The sequence below is a fragment of the Microcaecilia unicolor genome, chromosome 14 (assembly GCF_901765095.1).
Source record: "Microcaecilia unicolor chromosome 14, aMicUni1.1, whole genome shotgun sequence".
Taxonomy (NCBI): Eukaryota; Metazoa; Chordata; class Amphibia; order Gymnophiona; family Siphonopidae; genus Microcaecilia; species Microcaecilia unicolor.
The window spans coordinates 37,531,289-37,558,259 of record NC_044044.1 but is presented as its reverse complement, the minus strand read 5'-3'; the positions used below and the strand labels follow the sequence as shown (position 1 = coordinate 37,558,259).

Here is a 26,971-nt window from a genome sequence, read left to right as displayed (position 1 = left end):
CAGGAGGGTCTGTTGTGAACACTCATGCAAGTGCTGGTGACCAAGAAACCGAGACAAGAAGTAGCACAGTGTAAGAGGGCAAAAGCTGACCAGATATAAATTCTTAATTGATAACATATGAATGCTTCTATGATCACTGTGGAAAATATAAGTCAGTCCCTGGAAGCTGGCACTGCCAAAACTATGCATTTGAGTTTGTAGATTGCATTATTGATGTAGTTAAGAAGGATATCGGTACAGGAGTGCTGCTACCTAGAGAGAAGGGGAGAACTTGACACATGCTCAGAGGGTTAAAAAAAAAAAACCCTCTGAGCTATTGGAGAGCTTTTTCTGTCCAATGGAAGCCATCGGATGACGTCACCTATAGGGGAACCAGATTTATACACTGGTGGTAGATGAGAGCACTGATATAACAAAAATGCTTATATGCAAAGCTTATATGCAAGCTTCATCTCATGAGGACGTTTACAAGACAGTATTTGCTGGGATTGTAAGTTTTAACTACATGTCATAACAGTTCAATAGCTTTAGCAATAAAGAAGTTTTATGAGAACAAATCACTGAACGTGCAAAAAATGGTTGTATTCACTTTAGATGGTGCTTTGGTTATACTAGGCAAGATCAATGGTTTTGTTATGATGCTTTATTGTAGCAATTCCACATCTGCTGGAGCAACAGTGTGTAGCTCATTGCAAAGATTTAGGTACAGAAGATCCTTGCAAACATGTATCCTCAAAGGCTGACACTGAAACATTCCTTAGAACCAGCAGATCGTGTGTAAAAAAAGCCAAGTTCGGTGAATTAGCAGAAGTGTTACAGTGTGAGTTCATTACTTTTAGACCTCTAAACAAAGTTGGAATCAGAGGCGTAGCCAGACCTTTACATTTTGGATAGACCACTTGGCAAACTGGGTGGACACATGTACTGGAGTCTCCACAACACCCCCCTCCCCCATGCCAAGTCAAAACTTTACAGTTAATATCTGTGCTGAAGGGGGGGGGGTCCCCAAGCCCCACCAGCTTCAGGGGTCCTCCGGTGGCAAGAACAGATCCCTTTCCTTCTTGCTTCAACTGGCAACACTGGCCATGCGCTGCCGCTGCCCCACCCCTTTGCCCAAGTTTGCTTTTCACGTATGCGGCAGGGGGGAGGCCAGCACGATGGCAGCATGTAGACAGTAGAAAAGGGAGCTGTCTTTGTCACCAGAGGACCCCACCAGCCAACAACAAATGCACAAGAATTTTGGGTGGGCCTAGGCCCACCTGGGACCCACCCGTGGCTATGCCACTGGGATGGCTCTCAATCATTTACTTTATGATCATTGATAAGAACGTCACAATTGTAGCTGAATACTGCAAAAAAACAGGTACAGCTGCATATAATGAGCCAGTCAATACATACTGCTTGAAGGACATAAGATCCATCAAGCCCAGAATCCAACAGTGGCCAGCAGTGCATGCAGCTGTACTAAAGGCTATAATTGATGTCAAATCATGTGCTAACCCTCTATATGGATCTGATTACGCACGTGTAATACTTTGACCAAAGACAACCTTACAGATGCACTGAAAGCCATAACCGTGCTCGGGGATAAAGCACAAAGGGAGCTGAGTTCAGCCAAAGAGGAGCTGAAACTAGAGAGAGCAGGCCTTGTAGAGGGAAGAATAGCGCTCTTCATCAGGAGTTTGATGGTATAAAGGAGGATTATGATCTAGAGATACAGCAAACACGGACACTTGATGAGACCTTTGAAAGTGAGATGGCTCAGATCAGGGCTGAGCAAGACGCAGACTTCCACAAGTTGTTTACTGTGGAAGACAGAGTTTCCATCCCAGAACAGGTTGCTAACGGGGGAAGTAGAGATAGAACACCCCCCCTCCAAATGATACAGGAGGTGTGGAAACAATTAATCATTGTATGAAGCAAAAAAAACAAAAAGGCACACAACTGCTTACAAAACAGTAGATGAAAAACAACAAAGCAGTGGAATCAAATGTATTTATTGGAACAATACCCGACGTGGCCACGTTCGCCCTCAGGCTGCGTCAGGGGTATAAACTATCAAAAGTGTATGTAAATATATCATACACACTAGTAGTTCCAAAAATCTAGTTCCATTTATCTGCTACTTCCAACTGAACTGATATGTATTATTGTATGAAGGCAAGAGATGAGTTACTGAAAGAGAATTGTTCTATAGACGTTAACATTAATTGATTTGTTAAGAAGCAGGCAAGATAGGGAGCAGAGACTGGCCGGGTCCTTTGAAGGTGAACCCCGGAACGCTAAAGGAATCATCAGGCCAACTCAACATTCTGATGTGGAGCATCAATACTCAGTGTTACAAACAGACACTGACAAATTGCAGGCTAAATCATGATTTATTGGGGAGACAACAAGCAACGTTACAGGGGAGCACAGCCGACGTGAAAGAAAAGCTGTCTGTGCTGGAAACTCAAAAAGTCCAATAAAGGAAATAGACTTGTGATATTATAGCTGAGCAATGTGCACAGATTTGGAAGCCCTGGAAGGCAGGGTACAGGAACAGGACATAGGCCAGGAGGACAGTAGCGAAGGTGAGGGGGTCTGATGAAGAAATTCCTCAGGCTGCCACAAGTGGGCAGTACTCCTATGGACAGGGAGGGGTGGACCTCCACCTGTGCAAGGTCCTGGATTTTAGTTTGGACACCAAAGAAAGTACAAATAGACCATCCATTCTTTGGTCCATGTCCCCACGGGGGAATGCTGAGCCCATAGATTTCCACAAGGGGGTGATAGTAGCCCTTTGAGAAAGGGGACCGGCAGGGTCCCGAGAAAGGACCACCTCTACCAGGTACATGAAGCACTGAAAATTGTACATGTTGGACATGGAGCAATATGTGATTGTCCTGTTACCACTGGACATTTTCTGATTCCTGCCGGATCAGCTGCTTCTACTCCTTTTTTACCCCCCCCCCCCCCCAAACTTCCCTCTCATGCAGCTAGTCCTTTCCTTTCCCATGTACACCCCTGGTACTGCTTTGTGCTCCTTTCCTCCTCTCTGTTAACTGCTCCTCCTCCTGTCCCTCTGTGCTCAGTTGGTTTTAGATAGTGAGATATGAGCCTGCTTACAGAAAACCAACTCAAACAGTGAGCACCAGGCACAGAATGCCCCACCTGTGTCCTCAGTGCCAACAGCCTTGGAGGTAGAGCCCTTGCAACTGGAAGAGGTAGGGGAGGAAGACGAGCAACTGCCCGAACCAGTCCTCACCCAGGGTACTTGCCTGTCACTTCTCCCACTGATCATCTTTGTAACCTTGCATTTCTTCAATTAAAAGCCTTCTGGGACAGGGAAAAACCTACTGTACCCAAATTTTTAATTCACCTTGAGTGCAGCTTTGAAAAAGCGAGTGGTTTGGGAGGAGTGTCGGTCAGGGTATGTGAGGTAGGGGTAAAGACCACCATATGGCAAAACATGTTTAGGTGACCCTAAAATCTTCCTCTCCTGTTGATGAAATTGCTGTGATGATGCCAGTGTCCAGTACTGCTAAAAAAAAACCTGTAGGACACCTGCCAGTGTGTGGCAGGTGCTGAATAGCAGCAGGAAAGACAAGTTAAGAAGAAATAGTTAGCACTTGTGAGACATCCAGACTGACTGGCTGACCATGGTGCATTCCACCCCCCCCTCCCCCACCCAACACACAGCATAACGCTTGGCTGCTCTGCGCATAGCTTTATGGGGCCGATTACCGATGTTTTTAACGAAGGGTTAGTGAATGCAAGTGGAGGGAGATTTTATCATAGAACTGATCACATTTGTTGATTTCTTTCCTTATTTGCATATTTATATTCATCGTACTCTAAGCACATAAGGCAATCATGGTAATTATAATGATAAATCAATAAGCAGTACAAGGACACCATTGACAGCTTTGTGCACTGGACGTGTTTTACTGGTATTTCAGGAAGTTTGTGATGCTGTTCAGCTCCGAGGAACCTGGGGTGGATTAGAAAATGCTTTCGTGACAGTAGAGGGTAGGGACACACGGAATTCATTCTCTGGAGAGATAGGTGGTTACTAGTGTCCCTCAATGATTGCTCCTGGGTCCAGATCTGTTCAGTAATTTTGTGAGCGATAAAGCAGAGGGGATAGAAGGAAAATGTTGTGTTGGTTTTTTTTTTTTGCACTTATATCAGTAACAGAGTGAACATCCCTGAGATAATTCCATTATATTACCTCAGGGATGTTCACTCCAGTTGTTGGGCAGACTGGATGGACCGTACAGGTCTTTCTCTGCCATCATCTACTATGTTACTATTCTGCTTATTTTCGAATGAGAAGGCCGGCCATCTTCCGACACAAATCGGGAGATGGCCGGCCATCTCCTGAAGCCGGCAAAATCGGTATAATTGAAAGCCGATTTTCGCCAGCTTCAACTGCTTTCCGTCGCAGGGCCGGCCAAAGTTTAAGGGGGCGTTTCGGCAGGGTATGGAAGGCGGGACGGGGGTATGGTTGCGAGATAGCCGGCTTCGCCCGATAATGGAAAAAGAAGGCTGGCTCTGAGGAGCATTTTGCCAGCTTCACTTGGCCCATTTATTTTTAGGACCAAGCCTCAAAAAAAGTGCCCCAACTGACCAGATGACCACCAGAGAGAATAAGGGATCACCTCCCCTTACTCCCCCAGTGGTCACCAACTCCCTCCCACCCCCTAAAAAAAATTAAAATCATTTTTTACCAGCCTGAAATGTCATACCCAGCTCCATCACAGCAGTATGTGGGTCCCTGGAGCAGTTTTTAGTGAGTGCAGTCAGTGCACTTCAGGCAGGTGGACCCAGGCCCATCCTCCCCTACCTGTTACACTTGTGGTGGTAAATGGGAGCCCTCCAACCCCCCCCCCCCCAAAACCCACTGTACCCACATGTAGGTGCCCCCTTCACCCCTAAGGGCTTGTTAGTGGTGTACAGTTGTGGGGAGTGGGTTTTGGGGGGGATTTGGGGGGCTCAGCACACAAGGTAAGGGAGCTATGCACCTCAGAGCAATTTTTGAAGTCCACTGCAGTGCCCCCTAGGGTGCCCGGTTGGTGTCCTGGCATGTCAGAGGGACCAGTGCACTACAAATGCTGGCTCCTCCCATGACCAAATGCCTTGGATTTGGCCGGGTTTGAGATGGCTGGCATCGGTTTCCATTATCGGCGAAAACCGATGCTGGCCATCTGAAACCCGGCCATCTCTGACGTTTGGCTGGCCCCAACCGTATTATCGAAAACAAAAAAATGGCCGGCCATCTTTTTTGATAATACGGTTCGGGACCGCTCTTTGCGGCGCCGGCCATATAGATTGGCCGGCAACGTTCGATTATGCCCCTCCACGTTACTATGTACCCATTAGGCATTAATCATGCATTGCCTAGGGAAGCTGCTTCAGTGACAAGCAGCTGCAAATCAAACCAAAATCCAGACAAACTCAAAGATCATCACTGTGTACTTTTCTTTTACCCACAGGGAGGGTGGCCAATTTCAACAAGCCATTTACCCTGGCAAATGGCTTTTGGACCTTGACCTCATTATGTATGTATGTATACATAAAAGTTTAATATTTAAAAAAGTGAAGTCCAATTATGTATTTTTACAGGATTATGCTGGGAGGAGTTATGTGAGCATTATCGTTAAGTTGATCACAATCTTGGTTGAGGGGCAGGGGCGGAAGGGTTGAAAGTTGACGGACTTGCAAGAGGAGAGGTTTGCGTAGGATGCCTAATCCCTTTGTATTGGCCCTGATAGTGGATACAACATGGTCAGCTTCCATGGACAAGTGCCTGGATGTTAAGATCCAGTGCAAAAAAAAAAAGCAGAATCATGCTTTTGGCGTACATAAATACTAGTGAGCAGCACACGATAAGCTGTGAGAAACGGATGTTCACCCAACCTTACAGCAAGTTCTAGGCGATCATGTCCGATAATCTGAAGCTAGTGAAAAAGAGTGACGTAGCCAGAATGCAATTTTTCAACAGGCCCAGAGTTAACATGGGGGAAACAGATGGGTGTACAGTCTGCCCCCCCCCCCCCACACACCCATCACCATACAGTATGTCACCTCACATCACTCTACCTTCTTCCCCTGATGTGCAGCTGCACCGCATGTGTATTGAAACCTCACAGGTGACCCACCCGTTCGTGATCTTGCGAGATTGTGAACGGGATGTGCTGCCTATCTTCCAGCTCAGAGTTCATGTATCTAGGACAGTTTGCTCGTAGCAAGTAGCCATCTCCAGGTCTGTGTAGATACCATGGGAAAAGCACCAGACTTGGTTCCCGTTGGGAGAGTTTTTCTGCTTAAACCATTTCAGACAAAACATGACACACAGGTAGCAGAAGAGTTTATTATTTCGAGTTAGACAGATTTTTAATCATCATCTGATTGTAAGCAGGAATTTAAGTGCTCATGTGATCACTTTCTCTGGACTGCTGCCTGCTCACTTGATTTCTAGAAGGTGTTTTAAAGGGGGAGCCGCCAAAGGCACCAGGAAGCCCCATAAAATGTGACGCTAACAGATAATTCTGTAATCAACGGCGCACATGACCGAGCGGCAGTGACCCAGAGGAGAGTCACCCAGGAAGTATGCACAGAAAATCAAAGGCACTGTGGCACATAGATTTAAGACCGCTTAAATCTCCCCATCCCACCTCTGTGCTGTGCACTTTAGATCCAGATATCAGAGGAGTTGTCCCCCCCAGGGTAGCGAATCTCATGGGCCAGGGCAGGGGCCTTCAGGTTCTTTTCCAAAATCAACCAGGAAGTTCTCATTAATCGTCAGACCTCCTTTCTCAGTGTTCACGTCAATCTGCACGATGACCGAGCCGTGCCTACAATTAGCCAGAAAGAAACCAGTTTATGTTCCTCACAGACCGTCAACTTCATCCTACATACGGTGGTGCTGTACACATTATCTTACTTGATGAGATCTGGGTAGAACTGTTTGTCCCAACCGCTGTAGAGGGAGGTCGAAGCGTACAGCCTTTTCCCATCCAAACTCAACTGGATCATCTGTGCTGCACCCTGTATCCTTGTTCCCTGCAACAACAAAAAAAGACAATCTCAAAGTCATTTCAGAGGAGAAGGCTCCCTGCTTAATAACTTGTGTGTACCTCTGGAATTAAATTCTTAATTTTCCCCACAGGATGACTCTAGAAGGGGTGGAGGAGTTTGAGGTTGTAAGTGAGGATGAAATTAGGTCTTATTTTAAATCTTGTAGGCTCACTGTTTATTGGGGGATGAGTGTCCATCCTGAACTGCTCAGAGAAATGGATAAGTGCAGTAATACCCTCCTTACCATTGATTGGGAATTCTTCCTTGGTCAATGAAACATTTCTAGAAGAATTTCTACCTTGGGTTATAATGTCCTTTTTCATGTTCGTGACAATTTCTGTACTTCCCGTGTTGGCTAAAATTATAGAAAGGACTCGTTTACTTGCAACTAGCGGAATATTGATCTGTGTCTCAATTTTGGATCCATTTCAGTACAGTTTCTGCAACTGAGTCTCTTATGGTGGCGACATTGGATGAGGTGCGCCATGGATTAGATCAGCACGAAAGCTATTTATTGGTTTTTCTTCATATCTCCGCCGCATTTGATGCTCTAGACCATCAGATACTGTTAAGCTGTTTACATATCTTTAGTCTTCCAGGAACTGTACTGAAATGGTTTGAGTCTTTCAGCCGAAGGCCTTAGAAGAGTGCTGCATGAGGCCTAATGGTAGGGCCGCTACTGCATCAAGGGTATCCTGAAAACCTGTCCCACTGGAGGCTCCTGAGAACCAAGAATGACAAACCAGACTCTAGAGTGATCGAGAACCTGTCACTCACCTTAATAATGAGAGGCTGTGGCTGGGAATCCTCCTCTCCCACCACCACGACTGGACCTCCTTCACATGCTGCCTCCCACAAACACCTGCAACACATAACCAGACCAAGGTCAGAATTCTCCATCCCCATGTGCACAAGATATCAAAGGACATGTGACCACCAAGAGGTCTTCCAGCCTATCTGAAACTTCTCTAGAGCAATCCAACATTAATGCATGGTCCTCCATGCATCTCTTGTCCCTCCCCCAGGCCTCATAGGCTCACCTGCCCGCCACCAGCTTTGGATGCTTGCTATCCGATATGTCATACTGTCGAATATCTCCGTGCAGCCAGTTGCTGAAGTAGAGGTAATGGTCATCCAGCGAGATCAAGATATCAGTAATGAGACCTGCAGGGGGCGAGGCAAGGCATCAAGCTCTGCAATTGGGAACCACTCTAGGATAGGACAGGAGGAGTCTGTGGCAAGCCTCTGGATCCTGATGCACAAAGAGCGGGTCCTTGTGCAATGCAAGAACAGGTTCAGGCTTCAAAAGGTTTGCATAAGCTATCTTGTGTTTGATGTTGCACCCAGTTTTCATTCTGGTGCAACTTGCTGGAACAAGGCCAACCTGGACTATTCCAGTATGAGGTATGGATGTGACCAAAAGGGACTCTTTGTCCTGTCCTGTCCTGCCCTCCTGTCCTACGCAGAGTCTGGTTTTACACTTCAGTTAGGTTTGCCGGTCCAGCTCATGGTGCTATAGACGTGCAGAAGGTAAAATAGAAGGACAAAGGATTTATGTTTCTAACTTGGCCTCTGAAAATGTATTAGGGTTTGTGCTCAAAATTTCTCCAAGAGGTAGTCCTATTATGAGGTTTCAATTTGCTGTTTTCAAGTTGACCTCATTCATTGTATCTGTGTTTGCACTTGGGTCATTTTACTATTGTTATGCTGTTAATAAAATTGTAAGTTTTATGCCTTGGCTGAATCTCTTCATAAAGTTGGTTAATAAACCCCCAATAAATAAATAAACTCCTACATTTAGGAACATGAAAGTGAATGGTAACGGGGCGGATTTAGGGCAGGGGAAAAAGTTAGGAGGTTTTCAGATTCGCAAATCCAGTTAAACGAATGGCAGGTTCCAATTTATCAGCATAACTTTTAAACTCCTAAACCAAGATGAATTTTCAGCTGAAAAGTTATGCCCCTAAGTTTGGCTGAAAATAGGGCTCAAATCCAGCAGGTTGACATTCAAAACAATTTAACTGGTCAGAATCGGCCACTGACTGGTTAAATCACTTTTTCAGGGCTATGCGCTAATTTTCAGCATCACTTTACCCTCATCGTTGCTAGAGATGAGCAGTTAACGCCTAAATGAAAGCCGACTATTTTGGGGATGTTCTGGGGGGGGGGGGGGGGCAGTGTCGCCACTTGGACGGTTAAGTGCACTTAACCGACCAGGGTAACCGCATGAACAGGACCACATAAAAGTCAGTTCCGTCTTTATGTGGCAGCCCGTGGCCAGTTCAACTCTGAATATTGACTTAACCAGCCATGTGTTAGCCATCTCTGCAAAAAAAACCCAACAGATAATCAATGCTGAAGCCCGGACATGGCTGGCATTGAATATAGAGGAATCACACTGGCGGCGATCAGCAAAATGTTCACCACAGCTGGATGAATATTGACGCTCAGGAGTCTAACTTAGGAGCCTACAATTAGCAGCTCAGCTTTTATTGGGCTTCTCCTCATTGGATACATCCGTCATTAGGCACCTAATGAAATCCAGAGCGGCGCCAGCTCCAGACAGGCCATAGCATGATTTGAACGGACTAAACCCTCCTCTACCGGTTTTAATGTCATTTCATAACTGCTTCGAGCAGCAACATCTTAACCAACCTGAGGAAAGAAAGTGCAGCGGTGTGGAAATTCTACAGAGCACTCGGACCCCCATGCTGAAAAGAAAATGCGGCTGCCCAAATTTACCTGCGCAGAATGTTCAGAGGTCTGGAGTGCGGGAACAAAGGAGCACGCAGACGAACAGCACAAGCAGCGTGCTAATGTCGTCCAGCTCATGTAAATGAGGCCATTTTGTATTCCTCCCCAATGCTCAGAAAACAGCGCCCAAAGCAAAACTGCCTTACTGCTGCGAAAAATAATGCCAGGTCGGAGCAGGCGTTAGCATGTTGAAAGACAGGATTTCTCATGATTCTCTTATGATTTTTTTCTGCAAAATATGTCAGGCTTGATTGCTTTTGGCAGCAGAAGGAAGCCCGTGCAAGCCCTGGTCGTGAGAAACAGCAGGACCCAAGCGAAAGCACACCTTGGTGTCTCTTCCCTGCATCTAAATATAAGCATCCAAGCTACAAAAACAAGTTTTTAACGCTTATATTTTGGCCACAGAAACAGACGCCAATGGTGTGATTACATTCAGGTTTTTTAACCGGGCACATGCACACTGGAGCCGAGCTTCCCGGCAAACTCTTCTGCCACATGCACCAAGCACAATCCTTCCGCTGAACTTCCTAATTCCCAACGCTATGAGCGCACCTAATCATTAGCATTGAGCGTTAGGGCGTTTTCTTCTGCACTGCTTTGCCGGTATTTTTTATGGCGCTGTTGTGAGCTGAGTTGTGGCTGAGTTTATGGCTGAGTTGTGAGCATTGGGGCCTAGGGGTGCGAAGTAACAAACTTGTACTGAAACAATTAAAAAATAAAAGAGGACCAGACAAGTGAAATTCTGCAGCTGTCAAACGTCAATGGAACAGAGTCACCTTCTCTCTCCCCATCAGCTAAACAAGACCAAGCCTACCCGCCTCCATGTATGTTGTTTGGCCAAATCGCTTGTTCCCGCCCTGCCCCACTGGGATTTTTGGGTTTTGTACGATGTGCGTTATTGCTGGGTAAGAAATGTATATTGCAAAATTGGTTATTCAGAGACTCACCCACCCTTGCACAACGGAGATCACTGACAATTTTGCAAGCGACCTTGGAGAGTTTTCTGAGTTGGATTCAGTGACTGGAAAGAGGTTTAGTCAAGTGTGGGAATCCTTTGGTCCTCTCTCACACCTTTAGCCCATAGTTGCCTTCTTAATGCCTAGTTTATTATCTTGGAGCCAACTGTTGATAAAGTTTCTGTTCTAGGTTCATTTCTCATGATATTGGCCAACTGTATGTCATGCTTGGTCTGATTGTTGTAAAACCAATAAAAATGATTAAAAAAAAAAAAAAGACCTAGTCTTAAAAACAGATTTATTTTGGGACGCTTTCTGTCTAAAGCCACTTACTTGGCATCTCTGGCAACGCCCAGCCTTTAACCTTCTTGCTCGGCACTTGGATCACCTTCTCTGCAGCCCATTTCCCTTCCTGTTTACATGGAGAGAAGAAAGTCTGTTAGGCAACAGCACAGAAACTCCACATGGAAACCCCTAGAGCATGGAAGCTACATGTATCCAGCTCACAGGTTCACAGACAAGGTGTAAGGAAGGTCCCACATCCTGAGGGACACGTCCACAGTCCACAAGGGAAATCTGAGGAGAACAATCCCTGTTCATTAATGTCACTGTCAAGAAAACAGGGCACTTGACGTTCTTACCGGTGTCTTATGGAAACGAAAAACAGAGCCACTGAGTGCGCAGCCCACAAAACCCTCCGAAGCATCCGGGTCATGTAGGAAGCGGATCTCCAGTGGGATGGTTCCTTCTCCGAGATCAATCGACTGGATCCGGGTGTGCTTGGTCCAATCCCATACGTGAAGGTGATGGCCATAGTGTCCTGCAATACATCTCTGCAAGTCAACTGTGCAGGAACTGCTGATTTCTGGAGCACCCCTCTGTCCGGACACATCTGTACACATTTTAGTGTATATGCAGCCAGTGCTGGGGTGGAAGGCTGTGTGCAATGCACAACTGGTTCTACACCAGAAAGAAATAAAATCCCTAAAAATCCATCAAACAAAAAGACCGGTATTGCTGCTAATGCTATGAACTACCTAGGTAAATTTTGAAATAAACAAAGGAAGCCCTCAGAATGTTTATTCACAATTCAGCATACTTTTCACTGAGGACACGTCAGGAGTGATAACTTCAGTTTGTCTTCATTGGGCTACCAACGTGCCCATGCCAAACCAGGTGTGAAAATCTAAATCAACAGTGCCCCAGGCTAGCATTTTTAATGCACACTAAAAGCTACAGATGCCCCATATATTCCTAAAGGTGTCTCTAGGATTTAGCGCGTACTAAAAACGCTAGTGAGCCTATAGCACGGCTTAGTAAACAGGATCCTGTGTCTCTTAACAAAAAGTTCAGAAGCAATTCAACAAGATATTAACTGCACTCAGGTCCCCAAGAAAAGTTTACTCACATTGACCGAATACCGGACCCTTTAAACTCCAAACATGCCTAACGTGTCCTCAGTCGAAAAGACATTGAGTTGAGTGAATGAACATTCTGAACGCTTCCTTCGTTGATTTCAATATTTATCTAGCTAGTACAAAGCATTAGCAGCAATGCTGGTCTTTTGTTTGATTGATCAACTGTTTCTAAAGGCAGGAGGGAGTCTTACTAACGTGCTTGTTACTGGAAGAGGGCAGGATGGAACAAAACAGGCCCCAAACAGAGGAGCGTTAGACGTGCTGAGGGTATTTCAAAGCATTCAGACTTTCAAAGTTACTTGGAGGCACATTTTTCAAAGCACGGAGGGACCCTTTTACTAAGCTGCAGTAAAGGGGCCCTGGCGCTAACGGCAACGGCCGTTTTTGCCACACGGACAGGGCCGCTTTTACCCAGAGGGTATAAAGGCCGAAAAGAGAAACGGCCATGTGACCATTTCAGGAGGCGGGGGAGCACTTACCATCACCCATCGAGGTGGTGCTAAGGGATCCTGCGCTAACCCAGCGGTAACCGGGTGGAACTACCGCTGGCACCCATGTTGGGCTGCAGATGGTTTGGTTGCCGTGTCAGGAACCTCCCTAGTAAAAGGGTGTCCCTTAGACTGAACAAAGAGCCCATAGATAACCTTTAGTGTCATAAATGAGCCCCACAGTCCTGTGTCCCAACCAGTGGTGTAGCCACAAGTGGAGCCTGGTGGGCCGGGGCCCACCACATTAGGACTCAGGCCCACAACGTTTAGTGGTAGCTGGTGGGGATCCCAAGCCTCTGCCAAGCTGAAAACCTTCCCCCGGGTGTTAACTGAAACGCAACTAACTCTCCACGTTAACAAGCACCTGCGCATGCTCGAATTTTCAGCGCATGCCTGCTGGCAAGAATTGCCAAGGTGGAAAGAAAGACATTTTTTCCACCAAGCTGGGATAATTTTTTTGGTGTGTGGTGGGAGAGAACACTTAGTGCCCACACCACGTGTTGCCTAGGGCCAACCCAAAATCTGTTGGTCTGGCTATGCCGACCTGTCCCAACCAGGCCGTCGCTGGCTTTAGGATCATGTTCCTTCAGTACAGCAATGGGGATAGATGTGGAGTTTTGGGAATGTGAGACAGGGAATGCGCTTAAGCTCACTTACTGAGTATAGTTTGGAAATTCAGCAAAGTAAACAATTAACCCTATGAGCCTGCGGATAAGAGTCTAACTGGGGGTTGTCCTATGGTGGCTGGTAAAGTTCTGAGGTGATTATGAATATGTTCACAAGTTCCTAATTCTGTTTACTTTGAATGTTTCCCATAGAGCACTTACGTATTTTGTATCTTTTGGCTGTATGGTAACGATTTGTCTCTTTGCTGAAGAATAAATAAAGTATTAAGAAAATCATGGATCTTTGTGAGATCTATCCAACCACATGGTTCCTCTAAGCATCCTGGATCTCCCTGGAAGTGGTCTTACCAGCTTGTACATCTTTCGGGTTGAAGCCATCTGCCAAGACCTTAGGGGTTCCCCATTCGGTGCTTATCATTACGTTATGCCGAGGCTGATACCAATAGTCGTAGCCGAAGGGAGCGGCTTCCCCTTCCTTCTCCCACGTCCCCTTCACCTGAAAGGTCTCTCCATCCAGCAAGATAAATCCACCTAACAGCAGAGAAAAGGGACAGTCCCAGGACAAGTCAAAGCTGTAACCTCCCTGACTGCTAATAAAGCAAAATGAATGGGTTGCTATCTTTAATTTGCAGGGTTTAGATCAAATACATAATGATACCCAGCATTGAATGTTCTCAATGTTGTGGATCTTATTCCACTGAAATACCAAACAAATTATAGTGTTATAATTAATATAATATTATAATGCCAACGTCATTCCATCTCCGTAGAAATCAATCTTTGTAGCATACATTTTCTATGTTTTTGGGAACCTCCTGAAGTGGTTACATTGAAGTGAGCCAAACAACTCACTACCGCAGTTTTCATCACTGCTGTCCCATATTTCTAGAAATCTCAAATTTCTAACTTTCATGCACAGTCACCATCAATATCACAGTATTTTAAATTGCTCAAAAATTCAACCGTTTTTAGTGTTTAGCTTCTTCAGCCTTCGATCCATCAGACCGACCACCAACACGGCCAATGTTTCATATCCTGGTCCGTATTAACTCTCTCTACATTCCCCTTCATCCAAAATTCCTTTATTTATTTATTTTGTTGCATTTGTATCCCACATTATCCCACCTATTTGCAGGTTCAATGTGGCTTACATAGTACCCTAATGGCGATCGCCAATTCCGGATCAAGAAATACATAGAGGCATATTTTCAAAGCACTTAGCCTCCCAAAGTTCCATAGAAACCTATGGAACTTAGCCTCCCAAAGTGCTTTGAAAATAAGCCTGACAGTGGTATTAAAGTTCGTACATGATAAAGTAAATTAAGCAGTCAAGTGTACAAGTTTTTTTCCGTGGAAGAAATCAAGTGGTATTGCATTAAAGTTCAGTAGTTGACATTGCAGGTGAAGTAGGGTTAAATGGTCAGTATTCTCAATGGAGAAAGGCAGACAGTGGGGTTCTCCGGGAGTCTGCACTGGGACTGTTGTTTTGTTGACATATTTATAAATGATCTAGAGATGGGAGTAACTAGTGAGGTAATTAGGTCCTACCACATGAACCTTACCCTACCTCAACATCATATTGTATTTGTTCATACCGGAGTTGGCGATCGCCTCTCCGGTACTATGTAAGCCACATTGAGCCTACAAATAGGTGGGAAAATGTGGGATACAAATGTAACAAATAAATAAATAAAATGGCATCGGCGTCTAGCCCGCTTCAATATATTCAGCTACCATCACTTGACCCACGCACATGCTTAATAGACAAGCTGTAAAACCAGAACTGGAGCCCTCAGACTACAGACCACCAATCAGTCTTAAGGTTAAGCTGAAAAAATCCAGAGCTGTTCCTTGTAGTTTAGCTGGCATTCACAACATTGAGAACTTTCAGTGATGGGTACTATTAAACCTGTTATGTTCGATTCGTGTAACAATCCTTAAATGCCCATTGTGCATGTTCTCTACCCCACTAAGCAGGGACAGTCAGCTCTCTGCACCGCTACCTTTGCCATTTCCAGATGGGTCCCCCATGGTGCTGATCATAATCTCTCCACTTGCCAGGCAGTGAGATGTGTGTGGATTAGCCAGGTTGCACTTCCAGAAGACGTCATGAGGTTCAATCGTCTTGGAGGGGGAAGCGGAGATGATGGAAGAAAAGAAACAGTGGATAAATTTCATTCTAATCGTATATCTCCAGCATTTGGGCATAAAATATCATCCTATCAATAGAGGAGGTCTATGGAATACAGTCCTTGCTAGGCCAAACCCTGATAAAAATGAGTCACTCTCCAAATACACTTTTCAGGTCACTCCTGCTTCCCCAAGCTCAGATCTTTTCTATAGGTGGACATTGTATTCAGATTCATACCAGGGAAACCGACAAGCATAGCTATTTTAAAAGGTTGGCAGAAGAAAGTCACATTAAACGTGGACTAGAAGCTACCTAGTCTTCCCTTGACTAGCCTTGCACAGTCCAAAGTGGGGGCCAACAGGAGCTATTTCTGTCGGCATACCTTGTGAATCCTCGGAGCACGGGGGTCCGTCCCCACGTCTATCACATAAATGCGTGAGGAGATGAGGCTGGGCAGGATTAGACGGTCCCGTTTCTTGGTGGGATCCCCATGACAGCTGCTGCAGTTATTCCAGCCAGAGTGATGCAGTTCATCGTTGATGTTGGGCATTGGTAAGCGATGGATCACCTAGGGGGATTACAGAGGGCGTCAGTCATGGAGCCTGGCGTTAACATAACATTGACCAGAACACCCTCACTTGGGACTCCAACTACCCCAGCACTACAACAAAAGGTGATAGGAGAGGTTTAAGTGGGGATCGAGGAGAAAGAGTTCACTACCGAAATGGGACAGAGAGTACCTTGCAATATGTTGGAGATTTGGGATCCACATCAACCGTGGCCAGATAATCTGGTTTCTTCACTGGTGTGTTTCTGTAGATGCAGGGCAGGTACACAATTTCTTCTCTGGGACCTTAACATGAAAAGATCATAAGCTCAAAACCAGAATTAAGACCCCTTAACCCTCTCCACCCCCTATGAAAAAAAAATGGATTACTAGTCATGGAAGACTGAATCCTGGGCTGTCGCCTATGTGTTCAGTTTCAGTCCCCTGGACACAGATGCAGCAGGTCTGCTTCCTTCCCTCTTATGTGCTGAGGTGATCTGAAGACCGTCACAACATTGGCTAGGGAATTCTTAGCTTGGGCCAAAGGCACTTGCTGTGAACCTTGGAGAGACAAGGTTCAGTTTCACACGGCCCCAAGATCTCCAACATTTGTATCAAGTACCTTCGGATAATTCTTACTACAGCCCACAAAGAATCATTTCTTCAGGTCTGAAAGAGCTACTTTGAAGGCAGCCCTAGAGGTTCACCTCCACATCCTATTTTACAGTTCAAGGTTATTTTATTTGATAAATCACTTAAGGGCAACGATTAAAGCGGGGTATATAATAAATAATATAGCAATACAACCAGAACAATCAGTCTGATCACAGAACGGGTTGGTGGTCTTGAAACAACTTAGAATATATAAGACTGCTCTAAACGGCAGTTTGAGGTTTGATATAAAGCTGTCATTTTCAGTTCATAATCTTATGAGCCAAGAGCTCACAACCCAGGATGCTTTGGCATGGAAGTATGGGGGGAATGAGTGGCAGAAATTAATAGGATTCTTCATATGATGCCTCTGCTCGTTATAGAAACAGAACCTCCCCCAGCGTCCTCGGAATCGCTTGAAAATAGGTTTTCCACTCTCCAAAAGAGCAGGAAGGTCCACTGTTTCACATCATGCCAATGGCTGGTGTAAGCTGATGTGCCTAGGTGTGCCGAACAATATGCACACTGATAGTGTTAATAACTTGTACATGTCACTTGGCGACATGTCCATCTGTGCACCCCCTGCCACTTGCACACTGGTTACAGAATACAGCCTAGTGCTTTCACTCATCACGTTCAATTATGCTATCACGAGAGTACGTACATTCTATAATACACACCCTACTAGTGTCAATCACGAGGGGATGGTCTAATGTTCTGTAATACACACCCTATTGGTGCCAATCACGAGGGGATGGTCTAATGTTCTCTAATACACACCCTATTGGTGTCAATCACGAGGGGATGGTCTAATGTTCTCTAATACACACCCTATTGGTGCCAATCATGAAGGGATGTTCTAATGTTCTGTAATACACACCCTATTGGTGCAAATCATGAAGGGATGTTCTAATGTTCTGTAATACACACCCTATTGGTGCCAATCACGAGGGGATGTTCTAATGTTCTGTAATACACACCCTATTGGTGCAAATCACGAGGGGATGTTCTAATGTTCTGTAATACATACCCTATTGGTGCAAATCATGAAGGGATGTTCTAATGTTCTGTAATACACACCCTATTGGCGCCCACAATCATACATTGGCTTATAGAATTGTCCTAAACATCTGTTTTTCCCTAAAAGGTCCTTCGGTTGGTTACTAAACTCGTTGCAGAACTGTCAGGAGATCTTCTCTTCCCCCCACCCCCACCCTGCACTGGCTGCTAGTCCATTGATCTGTTTTCAGATCCCTTCAGGTTTTTGGCTGTCAGGATTTGATGCATGAGGTTATGGCGTCATGAGGTCACTGCGATTCAGTAGGAGTCTCATTGTGCATTGGCCATCCGCCAGTCACTTTCAACGTGTTACTTGGCAGAAATGAATGATTCCTGTTCTTTGTAATTCCTGCCCAGCTTTAGGAAGAAGCTGGAGACATGGTTATTTTTGCATGTAGAGGTTATGAGATCTAGGAATGTTTGAAGTTCCTTTGTTGTTAGCAGAGACTGTATTTTTTATCTATTGACTTATGATTTATATTACACAGTTTATTAAGATGATCATTTTCCCTGCTGTTATGTATTTTTTTTTTATATGATACCCTGTACTGTAAGTGTTCTAATGATCTGCTTTGTACTGGTTCCCTAAAAGGCCAGAATATAACTCATAAATGATGAAATCACAACTCACCTTTCATGGCATCTAGAGGGGTCTTGTACCCTGGGCCACATTCACCGTGCTTTGCTTAAAGAGAGAAAAATCACACACAGAATGAGTGTTGAAAGCTAAGACCTTCCCCTTCAAGCTTTCCACTGCTCAAGAGGAGTAAGGATGTGACTGGTGGACAAATTCCAGCAAGAGACAGTTACTTTACAGAAAACAGGCGGTTTCAGGCCTAGACCCACATATGGGGGGGGGGGGGGGGGGGGGAGGGAGAGAGACGAGTCTGTTTCTCTTTACAGCATTGCACTAATTCAGAACTGGCTGAGGCCCAACACCCTGGCCATGACGCTCTGTATACTTACCCACCCATGGCTTAAGATTTACACTTACATTCCTTTAGGAGTAGATGTTCAGTCAATGACAATAAGCAATTTTTGTAGCCTCCGCTGGCGTATCCCCCAGATTTTCATGCTGAGCCATTTCTGGACATCGGCACTGAATATTTGGTTTTATGCAGCTGGCTATGTCTTATGCAGTTAAATGTGATATTCAGCTCTTAACCACCTAAAGATAGGACGAGTTCTATGCGTCTGGCCATCAGCACTAACACCTAAGAGAATCACCTAAAGATAGGAGTGAGTGATATGAATGCTTATATTCTGCGAAAACCGGTCATCTTGACGGGATTACGAACAAGAGAACCGGAACAACCCAGAGAATACTACATCAAAACCAGGGCTGGCCCAAGGCAAGATGCCGCCTGAGGCGGAGCTTACATGCTGCCTCCCCCGGGCCAAGATGCCGCTCCCCCCCCCCCCGGGCGTTTTACCTCATCATGGGACGTTCCATACCTGGCAACGATTCCCATACACTGCCTGCCGTTGGTGGCACCCGCCTCTTCCTTGTACTGCGGCTGCCTGAGGCGAAACGGAAGTTACTTCAGGCGGCTGCAGAGCAGCATATGGGAATCACTGCGCTGCTGGGTTTGGAACGTCACCGTGATGAGATAAAATGCCGCGAAGCCCCCCCCCCCCCCCGAGATGCTGCTCCTGAAGAGTGCCACCTGAGGCCCCCAGCTCAGGTGGCCTAATGGTCAGGCTGGCTGCCCCTGAATCAACACACTACTTAGTAAAAAAAAAACAGAGGAAGCTTAACTCAGATATTTTCAGGTGTTTCCTATAACACAAGTAAATCGACAGGTTTACTTGTGGACTGTTGAGATCTTTATCTGTCGTCATTTACTATGTTACTATATGTTAGGTATCTTAAGTTCTTTTGGGAGGCAAGTCCAAAAACGAGCAGACAAGTACATGAAAGCTGATTTCCAAATGCTCCAATAACAAACCCCCGTTGGAAGAGGGGAAATGCAATACAAGAGGATCTTGTAGTTTTGACAGTATTTCTGAAGTAGACGGATGATAAGAGAACATATGCAACAGGGAGGTAAATAACAGTGTACAAAATCTTGAACTTAATCCTGGCATAAGCAGGTAACCATGAGCTTTAAATAAGAGAGGTGTTGGTCCCTCATATTGCCCACAGAATAAACCAACCTCACTGCTGTGTTTTGCAATGTTTGCAACCTTCTCAATAGAAAAGAATTGCAACCCACGTACAAAGAGTTGCAATAATCTAGTTGGCTTAAGATTAATGCTTGTGTCAGAGATTTAAAGCAATTACAGATCTGGCGCAAGTGTCTTATACAGATCAACATTTCTTTTTAACAAGATGAGCGATATCATGCTTTTCGAATGAAAAAGTGCTAATTCAATATCACTCCCAGGACGTTCATTTCCGAAACCAAAGGAAAGTCGGCCATGTTAATATTCCGACTCCGATGCCACAGAGATTGAAATTGAGGAGCGGCAATGAAAAACTTAGCCTTCTCAGCATTTCCATTTAACCTATGGCTAGACCCCCATTTATCTACAATATTAATGTAACGTTCTGCATCTGTTTTATGAGAATGTGGGACCAGGGATGGGGAGCTACAGAGTCATCTCATCAGCATAAATAAAACATTCCATCCCAGTTCTTTCTAAAACCCTGCCAAGAGTGGGGCCCTTCAGGCACACCTTTACAGTTTCACACAGCCATGGGACTTGTTTTGTTTATGCCTAGCTTTATAGGGTAATTGTGGGCACACCCAAGGTATAAATTGTTATAGAGTAGAGAGGAATCCTTAAAAGTCACAATCCTTCTTCCTCTGTGTAAATTCCCTGTCCCATTCTACCTCTGTCCTAGTGCAACAGACTTTGACCAGTGTTGTACTCCCTGAATAACCCTCACCAGGGCAGAGGAGCTCAAAGCCACAGCCCTGCACCACCCTCTACCCCAACCAGAAGCCTTTATTGCTGGAAATCCAGAAATCACTTTGCCCATTTGTGAGCTTAAAGTCTGAGTTGACCTGCAGGATTTCGCCTCTTCTACCTTCTAAAATCTATTGGTTAAAACAGCAGAAAACCAGCGTCCTAATGAGGCAGCTCAGCACAGCAGCCATAACAATTTCCGCTTCAGAGAGGTTTACGTGCTTCATACCTCAAGAGTGTGCCAAGCCTTTCTGTAACTGAACACTACATGACCTACAGACATTGTAGCTAAACCACAGGCAGAACATATGTAGTGAGCAAACCGGCCAAAGCACAGGATATGGCTAGACTGGAAAGGGTTAATGCTGGAGCTGCGGAGCTTGGACACAAACAGGACAACCCATTGCCAGGTACAACTGCCAGCTGCTCTGGGCCACTCAGCAAACTGTAGGCAAAAAGGACAAAGGCAATACACTTCTGAGTGGCTTTGATCAGCTTGGAAAATGATTTATTGTGGGGAGAAAACTCTTCCTTCATGCACCTTCCATTCCTGCAGAGCCTGGCTCCCCAGCCCTGTCCTGGAGCTTCCCATGCCAGCTGGGTTTTAGGATCCTTACCAGGAAGTGTAAGAGACCCCATGTACACTGGCAACCTGAGGACGTGCAAGGGAGCTAGCCTCTGGAGGACTGACAAACATCTTTATCTCAGCTGACAGCCACCACTGTTGCAAAATCCAGTACAGGGCCTGGAAAGGCAGACGCTGCTTGGATCTCACATAGCAGAGCACGGCTCTGGCACCCTAAGCCTAGGGCCAGCCTCTCCCTCGGACCAGAAGGGTTCCTGTCTTCAGAGGGACACAGCACTAGGCTTGCATTCTGTATGTGCCAAGCAGGCATTTTTCACCCCTTACCCCTCCTTGTGCTCCAAGGCCCTGTACAGCTGTCAGATTTGGCACTGCAGGACAGGGACACTGAGCCACAAGCCACAAGACCAGAGCAATAGCTGACAGCTGAAACCCCAGTTCTCTGCATATAAGTGTGAAGTTCTGCCTTTGGAGATCATAAATACATAAGTATTGCCACACTGGGACGACCAAAAAGTCCATTAAGTTCAGCATCCTGTTTCCAACAGTTGCCAATCCAGGTCACAAATACCTGGCAAGATCCCCCCAAAAAGTACAATAAATTTTATGCTGCTTATCCCAGAAATAAGCAGTGGATTTTCCCCAAGTCCATTTTAATAATGGTCTATGGACTTTTCCTTTAGGAAAACCGCCCAAACCTTTTTAAAACTCTGCTAAGCTAACTGCCTTCACCACAATCTCTGACAATGAATTCCAGCTTCAAGAGTCCATAGGGTTAATTACATCAGGAGAAGGGAGATGTGCCTTCTCTTTCCTCTGTCCTTCCTGTACTTGTAACGACAGAGGAAAGAGAAGGGATGGTGAACTTGGGTGGGTCATGCAACCCTTCACAACCTCAGGGCTAGATGTAGTAGAGTTTACATTTGACATCAGCTCCTGCTAATACCATCAATGAACATTACTGCATAAAATGAGGCCAGTTGAAAATGTACTGCTCAGAGATATAAATAGTTTTGAAACTTGAAAAACAAGATAGTAAAACCATCTCCAGATAGGAAGAAATGTGGATATCTTGTTCTGGAGAAAGTACCTGCACTTGTCTGAGGTTGTACTTTTACTGACAGGAACCTGCCACACTCTTGCTTCATTGTCAGTCCCCCCCCCCCCCCCCCCCTTTTTTTCCAAAAAATATTTTTGAGTTAGCCAGAGCATCTCAGGCTTTTCTTGGAAATATAAGTACATTATCTGCAGGCAAAGAACAAACTTGCCCTTTTCCTTCTTGGGGCCACTGAAAAGCACATTTAGAGCCCAGGCTGCAGACACCCTTCAGGCAGGTCGAGTCCACCAACCCAGAACACAAACAGAAAAATGTAGGCAGATAAGACCATGTGGCCCATCCAAGCCATCGTACTCTCCCTATGGCTGCCTTAGAGATAAGCTCTCTTGAATTTCATCCCCACGAATTCACCACCCTTCCATGATGAAGCATTTCCTCGGGTTACCTCTGAGTTCTGTCCCCTGTCACCTTCATCCTTTGCCTCCTCTTTGCAGGTGTTTAAATGTCTCTACCCTATCTCCCCTCTCTCCCTTCTTCCAAGTAGACAGAGTGAGCCCAGGAGCAGTAGGTTTATTGGATCCCTGCTCCAGTGTCTCATTAAAGCAGCACAGTTTGCCCAACTCTCAGCTTCCACATTCCTGAGCCCCTGCTCTTTGGAGGATGGGGAGATGAAAGCCAAAGGGTGACATCCTTCCTGGCATCTTAACCCCAGTCCTATTCCCTGGGTCAGGAGATACCTCCATGCAAAAGTGGGAGCCAGAGAGATACCAGAGCCACATGGGCTGCTGTGCCATGATTCCTCCTGGTTTTTTTTTTATGCCCACCCTCCAGGATCAGGATTTTGGCTGGTGATTTCCCTCCTTACCTCAGGTTTGCTGGACACCCTTTCACCAGGATCCAACCTCTTATCTATGCCTCTGTCCCTGGTTTTACTGGACACCCTCCCCAGAACCCAATCCCTTACCCATGTCTGTGTCCCCAGAGTTACCGGACACCCCCTCCCCGGCAGTCGATCCCTTACCCATGTCTCCGTCCCCGGTGCCTTTCGCTCAGCAGCTTCAGGAAATGTGCTCTTGGACTTGGCCGAGGAAGCGTCTCTCTATATAGATATCAGGGAAGGGAGGAGGAGCGGGGAGGGACCCGGGAGACCTGTCAGCCAAAGCACCTCCCAAAGCACTTGAAATGCGAAGAGCCCCCAGCTGTCATGAATAGGATTTTTACACACCCAAGCCCCTCAAGATGCGATCCGAGAGGCTCCGGAGTCAGACCGATCGCTTCACATTAACCCGAGAAGGAGGAGGGCCAGGGCAGGGGGAGAAGGGGAGAGTGACTGAGAAGGGGATAGAGGTAGTACACAGAGGAAAACAGGAAGCGGGGTGGAAATGGAGGCAAGAGTGTCTGTGAAAGGAGGTTGGGGGTCAATGTCTGGAGGGATTGGTGGAAACGGTGTGAAGGGGAAGAATGCCTCTAGAGATGGGGGGGGGGGGGGTAATGCCTAGAGGGAGGGTGGAAATGGTGTGAAGAGGAAGAAACCTCTAGAAATGGGTGGGGGGATGTATGGAGGGTGGAAATGGTGTGAAGGGGAGAAAGCCTCTAGTGATGGGGAGAGAATTATAGAGGGAAGGGTGGAAATGGCGTGAAGGAGAAGAAAGGCTCTAGAAATGGGGGGGGGGGGGGGGGGGGGAGAATGGAGAGAAGGGTAGAAATGGTGTGAAGGGGAAGAAAGCCTCTAGAAATGGGTGGGGGGATGTCTGGATGGTGGAAATGGTGTGAAGGGGAGAAAGCCTCTAGTGATGGGGGAGAATGTCTAGAGGGAAGGGTGGAAATGGCGTGAAGGAGAAGAAAGGCTCTAGAAATGGGGGGGGGGGGAGAATGGAGAGAAGGGTAGAAATGGTGTGAAGGGGAAGAAAGCCTCTAGAAATGTGGCGGGGGGGTGTCTGGAGGGAGGGTGGAAATGGTGTGAAGGGGAAGAAAGCCTCTAGAATGGGTGGGGGGATGTCTGGAGGGTTGGAATGGTGTGAAGGGGAGAAAGCCTCTAGTGATGGTGGAGAATGTCTAGAGGGAAGGGTGGAAATGGCGTGAAGGGGGAAGAGAAGCCTCTAAAATGGGGGGGGGGGTGTCTGGAGGGAAGGGTGGAAAGTGGTGTGAAGGGAAGAAAGCCTCTAGAAATGGGGGGGGGGGGGGTGTCTGGAGGGAAGGGTGGAAATGGTGTGAAGGGGGAGAAAGCCTCTTCAGATAAGAGGTGGGGGTAGTCACTTAACCCTTTATTGCCCTAGGTACAAAAATAAGTAACTGAATATAATGTGCAAACTGCTTTGACTGTAACCACAAAAAAAGGTGGTATATTAAGCTCCATCCCGTTCTCTTAAATTTACAGACAGCCTGAAGAGATTTGTGGCCTTAAAGAAGTAAAATATAGGCTGTTCAGATCCCCCAGTCCAGCAGTAATGACCCCATTCATTCTGCCTTTTTCTTCTCACAAAGAGCCCAAAGCAGTCCATCTCTCCTAGTCTATCTTAAACCCTGTGAAAATGTAAATAAGCACATTTACCCCAGAGATAACAATAAACAAGAACTTTCATTCCATAAAGTATAACAAGTTTTAAAATAATCAAATTCTGAGACAAGGGGCTATTAATAGAAAAGTTCAATGTTAAACTATACATTCGCAAAGCCAGGATAAGAAGTGAGCCCCAGGGAGTTCAGCTGCAGAATCTTTTCAGTTCAAACATTGTATTGAATCTAATATTCATGTTCATTTTATTTAAAATATCCCGTCTGAATAACAGTGGTCCTTAAGTGGTTCCATAATAAAAGGGGAAAATACTAAACCACAACAGCGATAGACAGGGACTGTCACAAAAAGGAGCACCAGGGGATGGGGAAAGGTTATGAATTTAAATAGAAGGAAAAAGAGGGGTGGAAAGGACACGAGGAAGGGTACAATGATGCTCTGCTTGCTTTTAGTACAGTCTCAGATTAAAGACTCAGCTAGAAAGTCGAATCAGAAGGATTTGGAAAGGCCAGGGAGAAATTGAGTGCCTAGTGGTTAGGGTGGTGGACTTTGGTCCTGGGGAACTGAGTTTGATTCCCACTTCAGGCACAGGCAGCTCCTTGTGACTCTGGGCAGTCACTTAACCCTCCATTGCCCCATGTAAGCTGCATTGAGCCTGCCATGAGTGGGAAAGCGCAGGGTACAAATGCAACAACAAAAAAAATAGCAGGCTTTACGAAGAGACCTGCATTTATCAAAGGAGGATTCAAGCCTAAGACCAAGAGGCAAACTGTTCCAAGGGATGGGGGCAACGACGCTGAAGCAGGATGACCTGTTAGTATCCAAGTACACCTAGAAAAAAAGACAAAGAGTAAGGAATAAGACCAGCCAAGAATGAAGGCCACCCGGATGATTGGATCTGAGGACAGAGAGTAACCAGGAACCGCTGCTCAGTAATGAGATGATCTGATTTCTTAGCATTATAAAGGAGTTTAATGGCGGTGTTTTGTATTAGTTGAAGCCTGTGTATTTGGGAAAAAGGGAGACCAACCAGTAGGGAATTGCAGTAATCCAATCTGGAGGTGACTAGATCAAGAAGAAAGGAGTGCAAGGAGGGACTGGATAGAGCGTATTTGTTTGAGGGTAAAGAAACCACTTTAGAGACATGAGAATGGAAAAATAAAAGTGTTATCAGAGTGATGCCAAGTATTTTAGTAGAAGGGTCTCAGCTGCACTGGGGGATGGGGATGGGGACAGGGGACTGAAGCTCAGCACCCAGATCTGGTGCAGGTAAAGCTGCACCAGAGCCCAACCTCCAGTTCAGCAGCCTCTGCATCACAAACTGGCCATGGCTGCTGGGCTTTGCTTGCTGTTAGCCCACACTGGGAAGCTTGCAGTCCTCATTCTGGCTGGGATATGGGAGTGACTGGGATGGGCCAGGAGGGATTTCAGACATCTGCAGGGAGTTGGTGAGCGTACTGCTTAGCAGCATCTCCCTCACATGCACTTTTCCAGCTATGCAGACACCAGGCACCGATTCTTCACCCAGTCCAGACCAGTTATCCCTCCACACACTGGCAATAAACCAGCACTATACTCCCAGTATCCCAGCCCGTTCCCAGGGGCACCCAGCAGCTCTACCTGAGGGGTTGCATACCTCACATACCACATAGAAACTAACATTGGCAGAACACAAGGTACATCAATTACACTTTTGAAGCACAGAGGTTTTAACATACTTTGGAAAGGTTCCTAATATCTTTTCCATGTTTTGCTTACAGCATGGCCACTAAAGTTGGGGAACTTGAGATAAATGCTAAATGCCATATTTCCTGCTTCCTTCACTTAGAAGCTGGTGTAGAATTTAGCTAATGTGCAAAATCCTGTAGAGTGGAGCAGTGTGTGGGTGTGTTGTGTGTGTGTGTGGGGGGGGGGGGGGATCAGTCCTGCTGAGTTTCTGAGTAGGGAATTGGAGGGGGGGTGGGAATCAGTCCTGCTGAGGTTTTGCTGTGGGGCATTGGGGGGGGGGGGGGGGGGGGGTACCAGTTCTGCTGACAACATAGACAAACATGGTCTAATGGGACAGTCAGCATGGGTTCAGCCAAGGGAAGTCTTGCCTCACCAATTTGCTTCATTTATTTGAAGGTGTAAATAAACATGTGGGTAAAGGTGAGTCAGCTGATGTAGTGTATCTAGATTTGCAGAAAATGTTTGACAAAGTTCCTCATGAGA

General features: G+C 46.0%; 1 protein-coding gene across 1 annotated transcript; it reads right to left on the bottom strand.

Moving 5' to 3' along the window:
* Positions 1-6,335: 6,335 nt before the first annotated feature.
* On the bottom strand, positions 6,336-23,369 carry SELENBP1 (selenium binding protein 1). The gene is given in 13 exon segments (XM_030187567.1): positions 6,336-6,738; positions 6,740-6,839; positions 6,929-7,047; positions 7,840-7,924; positions 8,103-8,226; positions 11,106-11,184; positions 11,414-11,592; positions 13,653-13,835; positions 15,308-15,428; positions 15,818-16,003; positions 16,176-16,288; positions 18,324-18,377; positions 23,267-23,369. Coding segments are annotated over 13 exon segments (1,410 nt in total). The 5' UTR covers positions 23,271-23,369; the 3' UTR covers positions 6,336-6,675.
* Positions 23,370-26,971: the final 3,602 nt, after the last annotated feature.